An 8,926-nucleotide genomic window follows, 5' to 3' on the forward strand; every position below is an offset into this window, starting at 1 on the left:
ATGGAACTGGAATCAACAGGATTTCTTATGTACTTGGGTTTAGGAAGATATACAGATGGAATAAGTAAAGAAGGTACCAGTGTTTAAATGTGGGAACTGGATGAATAATCATCTCAACATATTGAAGTCAGAAGGAGAGACAGTAATAGAATACATCCATATTTGTTAGATTTTTTTTCCTTCTTATTAGTCATTTGAAATTATCTTTCAAATGATTGTTCATAGTTAACAATTCTTTAAAAAATTTTGAAGCCTTTTCTTTTTAGGTTACTTTCACTTCCATATATATATATATATATATATATATATATATATATATATATATATATTCCTTTCTTTTCATTTATCCAAAACATCATTCTTTGTAACAAATAAGAAAGGAAAAGAAGTGGGGAAAAAAAGAGATAACAGAGAGAGAGGAGAGGAGGGAGAGTAAAATTAACCAACATATTATCATAGTCTAAGACTGTATGTCTATTCCCCCACCTCTGCAAAGAAGGCAGAGAAGTACAAATTCTCCTCTTCAGGGTTAATTTGATCATTATAATTATACAATGTTCAATTTTGGGATGGGTGACTGGGTGAGCTGGGTGGTACATTGTTCTTTCCATTTGCATTGCTGTAAACATTATGTATATATATATATTTTTTCTTTATATTAGTTCACATTGTCTCTCCATGCTTCTCTACATTCTTCATATACATTCTTACTTATAGCACAATAACTTTCCAATAGAATATAATTCATGTACAATGTTATAGCACAATTTGTTTAGTCCTTCCCCATTTAAATGGAAATCTACTTCATTTTCGGTTCTTTTCTTCTACAAAAAATTTTGCCATCTTGGGGAATGTACATAGCAATAGTATCTCTACTATCAAAGGGTATGGACATTTTAGTAGTATAGTTTGCAATTTTTTTTAAAAAGATCTGTTTGTTCATGTCTTTGACCACTATCTATTAAAAATGGCACTTGATCTTATACAGTATTCATATCCAATCTCTAGGATATTGGATCTTTGTCATAGAGGTTCAATGCAATTTTCCCAATCAATAATTGCTTTTAATCCTAACTATATTAATTTTTTTCATGCAAAATTTTTGCTTTTCAATTATCCAACCAAAGTTATCTTTTATCCTTTGTGATCTCCTTTATCCCTTGTTTGGATAAGGATTCTTTCCTTATAGATAGTTGTGAAAAATACTTTTATCCATTCTCTCTAGTTTTTTTTTTATAGTGTGACTTTTTATATTTAATTCATAAGTGGATTTATTATGGTGTATGGTGAGAGGTACCAGTTGAAGCCTATCTTTTGCCAAATTGCTTTTTAATTTTCATAGTAGTTTTCATCAAATAGGGATTCCTTTCCCCAAATAGGTTACATTTTCTTAATCTCTCCATTTTTTTGCAAATGGCAAGAGCCCTAGAAATGTTAGCAGACTTATGAAATGTTATATAAGTCATAAGTAGCAGGTCTAGGATTTGAATTGGGGTCCTCTGATTTATTCCATTCCAGTGCTTATTCTCCTAAGATTTTTCATCCCTTGACTATGTAATTGTTCAGTTGTTTTCAGTCATGCATGACTCTTCATGATCTCATTTGGGGTTTTCTTGGTAGTAGTTTGCCATTACTTCTCCGATTCATTTTACATATGAGGAAACCAAGGCGAATAGGATGAAATGACTTGTCCATGATCACATAGCAGTATATATTTGAGGCCAGATTTGAACTTAAGAAGGTGAGTCTTCCTGACTTCAGTCACCACAAACAAAATTCCATTCTATAAAAATATTTCCAGAAATGCCCTGAATTCCACATTTCGTGTATAACTTTAGAATGAGAGTCCCTTTCATTAAACCTTGTGCATTGAATCACACTTAGAATCATAGAATTGGTATTGGAGGTAAATTATCTAAGAAAGTACTTTTTGCCAATGATGACAGACTCAAACAAAACACAATGGAATATATATAAAGATCCCTTCAATCTGCATGTTTGCTTAGTTTTAAAATTTGATATTATGATATACATTTATTTTGCTAAATATTTTCCAATTATAATTTAATCTCATTCAGGAAGTACTGGGGATTATTGTGAACTGTGTATGGGGAGCCTCTGCTTTATAGCATGTGAAATTTTGTCATGTTTGCCTACCAGAAACCCAGTTAAATAAAAAACAGGTTGTAATTGTGTGTGTGTATTGTGCACACACCTATGTATGCATGTACACATGTGTATGTATTTATGTTGGGAAGAAAAGTAAAATCAAAATTACTGCTACTTTGATAAGTTTATATTGTCTTAAATGTTTTAAGGTTTTATTGTTCTTGATCCAAAAGAACACCTCCACCTCATCTCTGTTTCTTCCTCTTACAGTTGGTAGCCTCCATAGTATTTATCAGTTTTGGTGTGGTGGCAGCATTCTGTTGTGCAATTGTCGATGGAGTTTTTGCAGCCCGACATATAGTGAGTACCATCTTAATGATACATTTTGCCATCCTCATTCTGTTCCTAAATGTTTTGGTGAAAACAATGACTTACACAGTGACACAGCTTAGAATCTTTCAGTAGTTGACTCTTAACACCTTTCTTTCATGCCCAGGAATCGCAGCTAGGTGGTAGAGTGGATAGAATACTGGATTTGGAGTCAGGAGGACCTGAGTTCAAATTTGACCTCAGAGATTTGACATTTACTGGCCATGTGAACCTGGGCAAGTTACATATCTCTGATTGACTTACCAAAATAAAAATAATAATAATAATATTTATCTCCCAGGGTTATTATGAGGATCAAATGAAATATTTGTAAACTGCTTAATACCATATTGGACACACAGTAGACACTTAATGTTTGTTTCCTTCTCCCTCCCCCTTCTCCATCTTGCTAAAGAAATCATTTATTTAGCAATAATAGCTGGAGTTTCACTGAATGAAGGCCAGGAGGAAACCCTTCTCTGCCAAGATCTTGTAATTAGTGCCAGCAATAGCCTGGAGTTCTAAGGAAAAAATGAGAGAAAGATAGGAAAAGATTTTCCTTGGCTAATGACTTCTTAGGTCAGAGTGCTGAGAATATTATTTCAGCATCTCTCATGCTTATGGAATGAGGAGACATCATGTAATGGAAAGATCACTGGGCATGGAGTTAGAAGATCTGGATTTGAATCAGGATTCTTTTGCTTATTGTTACTTTAGGCAGGTCACTTTTCACTTTAACTTCCCTGAGCCTCTTTTCATCATGAAAAATGAGGGGACTGATTTTTGAGATCCTTTTTTACTTCTAAATCTTATGCAGTGGAACTTAAGGAAACCTATATTGAGACTTTAATCTTGACCTAGAATCATAGAGTCAAGCAAAGAATTAATAGCCATCTGGCATATTTAGGGTAGTGTGCATCTCATTTGAACAACAATTATTGATTTTTCAAAAGTTTGAAATCTCTAGTTTGGCGTTGTAGATGACCCCACACTTTCTGGGTAGCTGTCATTCTTTCTAGTGTCCAAGGTGCTATTCATAGCAGGAACAAAACAGACTTAAGAGACTGTCAGTTAAAAATAAGGATCTGCAACTTTCCAATTTCTTCATTTCTTTCCTTTCTTTCTTTCCTTTCTTTCTTTCCTTCCTTTCTTCCCTTTTCTTTCTCTTTCTTTCTTTCTTTCTTTCTTTCTTTCTTTCTTTCTTTCTTTCTTTCTTTCTTTCTTTCTTTCTTTCTTTCTTTCTTTCTTTCTTTCTTTCTTTCTTTCTTTCTTTCTTTCTTTCTTTCTTCCTTTCTTCCTTTTTTCCTTCCTTCCTTCCTTCCTTCCTTCCTTCCTTCCTTCCTTCCTTCCTTCCTTCCTTCCTTCCTTCCTTCCTTCCTTCCTTCCTTCCTTCCTTCCTTCCTTCCTTCCTTCCTTCCTTCCTTCCTTCCTTCCTTCCTTCCTTCCTTCCTTCCTTCCTTCCTTCCTTCCTTTCTTTCTCTTTCTTTCTTTTCTATGTTATAAAGTAGTGTCATCAAAATCATTTGGCTAAGAAATAGACTAGTTGATCAGTGGAATAGGTTAGGCCTCACAAGACAAAATAATCAATAACTATAGCAATCTTGTGTTTGATATTTTGTTATTAATATTTTGTTAATTAATGTATTTGATTTGTCATTAGTTCAGGTAATGAAACTACCTCTGTCAGTGCAGGTGGAGACCTCTATAACTTCCAGCCTTAAATAATTGCCTGGGGGCATTGAAAGGTTAAGCAACTTATTTGCTCAGTGTCTTATAGCCAGCATGAGTCAAAGGATGGCTCCACAAGCCAGGTTTTTCTGATCTCAGTGCCAGTCTTTTTCCTCTCTTTCATGTTGCTTCTTTTCCTTTCCTGAACATATCAAAAGTTTATTTTGTGGCCAGATATGTAACATATCAAAGTTTTCTGTTTTCATTTTTCTTTAATGATAAGGAAACTAAAAGCTGGAGCTTCTACAAATTCAATGAAAACTTGGGAACTTTAGAAGCAGTGTCTCCTTTCAGTCAGAATGCATGGGCAAAGGGTGGGATGTAGGCGTTAGACTAAAGTCTTTCTCTTTGACCTCCTTATTGTTTGGAGGTGATCTTGGGTTCTCAAATACAGTGCCAATGAAGTATGAGCTCTAGTTGCTCTTCTGAAGTTGGAAAAGCTTTGTGTGCAGGCTTGGGTATGGAAGGTCATCTGTGAAATAGCTTAGCTAAGTGTAGAGAATCTCATTGTCAAAAGGTTGAATTTTAGGCGATGACTATTTTGTCAATGGTGACTCGTGAAACAATCGACTAAGGCACTGAGAGATTCTATTGCTCATTGGATTGGTTGAAGCAACATCTGTATCAATAAAGCCACATACTTTTTGAAGTAGTGAGGTGTGTTCTTTATGTAAGAATTGTATTTGCTGATCCCTAGTATCTGTGTGACCCCTGAGCTTTTATATTCTCACTATTGAGGGATGTTTCCCCACTGGGAAGAGTGAACATAGGTTGGACTTTGGATTTGGAATCAGGAAGATCTGGATTCATATCCTACCTCAGACACATACTGCCTATGTGGCCTTAGATAAATCACTTAACCTGTCTAGGCCTCAGTTCTCTGTTGCTTCTAAGGGTCTTTCCAGCTTTGTGATGTCTTTTTTAAAAAAAATCTGTGATCTATTTTCTTGCACAACATAAAAATATGGAAATATTAACATCACACATGTTTAACCTACACTTGATTGCTGTCTTGGAGAGTGAGGAGGAAAGGGAGAGAGAGAGAAAAAAAAAATTAAAACACAAAGTCTTTTTTATTAATTTTATAATTATAACATTTTTTTGACAGTACATATGCATAGGTAATTTTTTACAACATTATCCCTTGTACTCACTTCTGTTCTGAATTTTCCCCTTCTTCCCTCCACCCCCTCCCCTAGATGGCAGGCATTCTCATATATATTAAATATGTTATAGTATATCCTAGGTACAATATTTATGTGCAGAACCAAATTTTGTTGTTGTTGTTGCACAGGAAGAATTGGATTCGGAAGGTAAAAATAACCTGGGAAGAAAAACAAAAAATGCTAACAGTTTACACTCATTTCCCAGTGTTCCTTTTCTGGGTGTAGTTGATTCTGTCCATCATTGATCAACTGGAACTGGATTAGATCTTTTCTTTGTTGAAGATGTCCACTTCCATCAGAATACATCCTCATATAGTATCATTGTTGAAGTGTATAATGATCTCCTGGTTCTGCTCGTTTCACTCAGCAGCAGTTCATATAAATCTCTCCAAGCCTCTCTGTATTCATCTTGCTGGTCATTTCTTACAGAACAATAATATTCCATAACATTCATATACCATAATTTACCCAACCATTCTCCAATTGATGGGCATCCATTCATCTTCCAGTTTCTAACCACTACAAAAAGGGCTGGAAATTAGTAAGGCAGAAACTAGGCATGGACCCACACTTAACACCACATACTAAGATAAGATCAAAATGGGTCCATGATTTAAGCATAAAGAATGAGATCATAAATAAATTAGAGGAACATGGGATAGTTTACCTCTCAGACTTGTGGAGGAGGAAGGAATTTGTGACCAAAGGAGAACTAGAGACCATTATTGATCACAAAATAGAAAATTTGGATTAAATCAAATTAAAAAGCTTTTGTACAAACAAAACTAATCCAAACAAAATTAGAAGGGAAGTAACAAATTGGGAAAACATTTTTACAGTTAAAGGCTCTGATAAAGGCCACATCTCCAAAATATACAGAGAATTGACTCTAATTTATAAGAAATCAAACCATTCTCCAATTGATAAATGGTCAAAGGATATGAACAGACAATTTCCAGATGATGAAATTGAAACTATTTCCATTCATATGAAAGAGTGTTCCAAATCACTACTGATCAGAGAAATGCAAATTAAGACAACTCTGAGATACCACTACACACCTGTCAGATTGGCTAAGATGACAGGAACAAACAATGATGAATGTTGAAGGAGATGTGGGAAAATTGGGACACTGATGCATTGTTGGTGGAGTTGTGAAAGAATCCAGCCATTCTGGAGAGCAATCTGGAATTATGCCCCAAAAAAATTATCAAACTGTGCATACCCTTTGATCCAGCAGTGCTGCTACTGGGCTTATATCCCAAAGAAATACTAAAGAGGAGAAAGGGACCTGTATGTGCCAAAATGTTTGTGGCAAAACACCAAAATCTTACAAAATAAACTGGTCGATTATTTTGCATTGCTTGCTATCTTAGGGAAAGGGGAGGAGGGAGAGAGAGAGAGAGAGAGACGAGAGAGAGAGAGAGAGAGAGAGAGAGAGTATGAGAGAGAGAGAGTAGAGAGAGAGAGGAGAGAGAAGAGGAGAGAGAGAGAGAGAGAGAGAGAGAGAGAGAGAGAGAGAGAGAGAGAGAGAGAGAGAGAGAAGAGAGGGACGAGAGAGAGAGAGAGAGAGATGAGAGAGAGTAGAGGAGAGAGAGAGAGAGAGAGAGAGACAGGGAGAGACAGGAGAGACAGATGAGAAGACAGAGAGACAGACAGAGAGACGAGACAGAGAGAGAGACAGAGACAGAGAGAGACAGACAGAGAGAGAGAGACAGAGAGAGAGAGAGGACGAGAGTGAGGAGACAGAGAGACAGACAGAGAAGACAGACGAGAGAGAGAGAGAGAGAAGAGATGGAGAGTGAGAGAGAAATTTGGAAAAAAAAGTTTTATAAAGGTGAATGTTAAAAACTATCTATGCATGTGTTTGGAAAGATAAAGCACTATTTAAAAACCAAAATAATGAATGGTGAAAACTACATATATTTGGAAAATACTATTGAGAAAAAAAATGAAGAAAAATCTGTGATCTAGCTGCTGCATGAAAATTGAAGATATATATCTTTCATGTCCTCACTAATAATGCTCTTTAGTGCCCTTTATAGTTACAGTCTACTGTCCTGCTGACAAATGAGAATTTTTAGAATGTTTATGTTTAGAATAATTTTTTTTCTTAAATACAAAATGTGTATGCTGATTGTCAGCAAACATCTTCAAGCACTTTTTAAAATTTTACCTTTTCCACTATTGAAGTAACCTAATATTATGACAAGCATTCTACATAAATAGGCCAAGTCATTAGAGAGTTTTCAGAGATAGTAGCTCATTGCTGCCTTTTATCTCTCTCAAATGGAAAAAAATTTACAAAAGATCATTTTTTTCCCCTAGGAGCTTCAGGAAAGATTTGATTGATCTTTGGATTCATCAGAATCTGAACTATTGCTAACAATAGGCTGCTAGCTTAATCCTTGAATCAGCATTCATGACCAAATAATATTAGCATACAGTTTCTACACCAAGGATTCTACACCCTACACCAAGGATTCTACACCATGGATTACTATACTGTTTGTCCATAAACAGTTCATGCATACTAAATGTAAGCTTTTTGAGGGTAAACATTGTGTTCTTCATTTTCAAATAAAATCATTCTCTAGGGCCTCTTGGTAGTTTGGAGGTGATCTTGGGTTCTTAAATTCATTCATGTCTTAAAGACATGAATGAAATAATTCTTGTCCTCAAGGAGCTTATTTACATCCTATTAGTTACTATTAACAAGTTGTTGAATAGATTATAGATAGTTTAACCAGGAATTATGATCAGAACGTTTCTGGAACAGTTCTGTGGCTGTGTATATCATAACTTATGGATGCCATGTATATGTCTACACAGTTCAAAGAATATATATATATATATATCAGTATATTATAGCAACCTGACATATCTGTATATTAAGAATCAATGGTTGATATTTTTGATATAGAGTGTTAACTCTGGCTGTTTTTTTGGACCTTTGTATCCCCAGCATTTAGCATGATTCCTGGACATAGTATGTACTTAACACAACTATTTGTTTAGGAAGAGATTATATGATGATCAATTTTTTATTGACGTGGTTCTTTTCAACAATGAGATATTAGTGCTTGCTGAATGTTTGGTAGTAAGATAATCATAGATGAGGATTGGAGGGTGGAGGGAGAGAAGTGAGAGGCACTTGGCAGCAGGATGAGGAGGAGAGGTGCTAGAGACTCTGGATTCCAGAATCCAAGATACATCTTTGGCAAGCCTCATGGCAGTTTGTCTGCCTCCTTCACTTCTCCCCCTAAGACCAAGGACTTTGATTTATTCTCACTCTGGCTGACCCTAAGGCCCTTCAGGGAGCTAGCCCTTACTCTACACTGGATCAATTGTATTTCTAGTTTCTCAAATCAAGTTCTTTTCTTGCTTCTTAAATGCATTTGCCAAAAATATAAATCTAATGAACAATTTTGTATTCTGTAACCCTATGTGTTTTGTAGCAGAACATTGTGGAAATATTCCAGCCACCAGTCTGCTTTTTCATTAGGTAGACTGGATGCTACGGTCCATCTACACATTAGAGACCTTGATTCACT

At 35.5% G+C, this 8,926-nt stretch overlaps 1 protein-coding gene across 3 annotated transcripts in view; it reads left to right on the plus strand.

The window, feature by feature from the left end:
* Positions 1-8,926, plus strand: part of TMEM255B (transmembrane protein 255B) — a 117,439-nt gene that overhangs the window by 45,600 nt on the left and 62,913 nt on the right. For 2 of the 3 annotated variants that reach the window (XM_074299596.1, XM_074299597.1), the window contains exon 4: positions 2,380-2,469. The exons of the other annotated variant lie outside the window; for it this stretch is intronic. In XM_074299596.1, the coding sequence (XP_074155697.1) occupies positions 2,380-2,469 (90 nt within the window). The remainder of the gene's footprint in view (positions 1-2,379; positions 2,470-8,926) is intronic. 3 annotated transcript variants of the gene reach the window in all.

Source organism: Sminthopsis crassicaudata, chromosome 3 (assembly GCF_048593235.1).
Source record: "Sminthopsis crassicaudata isolate SCR6 chromosome 3, ASM4859323v1, whole genome shotgun sequence".
In the NCBI taxonomy this organism is placed as follows: domain Eukaryota; kingdom Metazoa; phylum Chordata; class Mammalia; order Dasyuromorphia; family Dasyuridae; genus Sminthopsis; species Sminthopsis crassicaudata.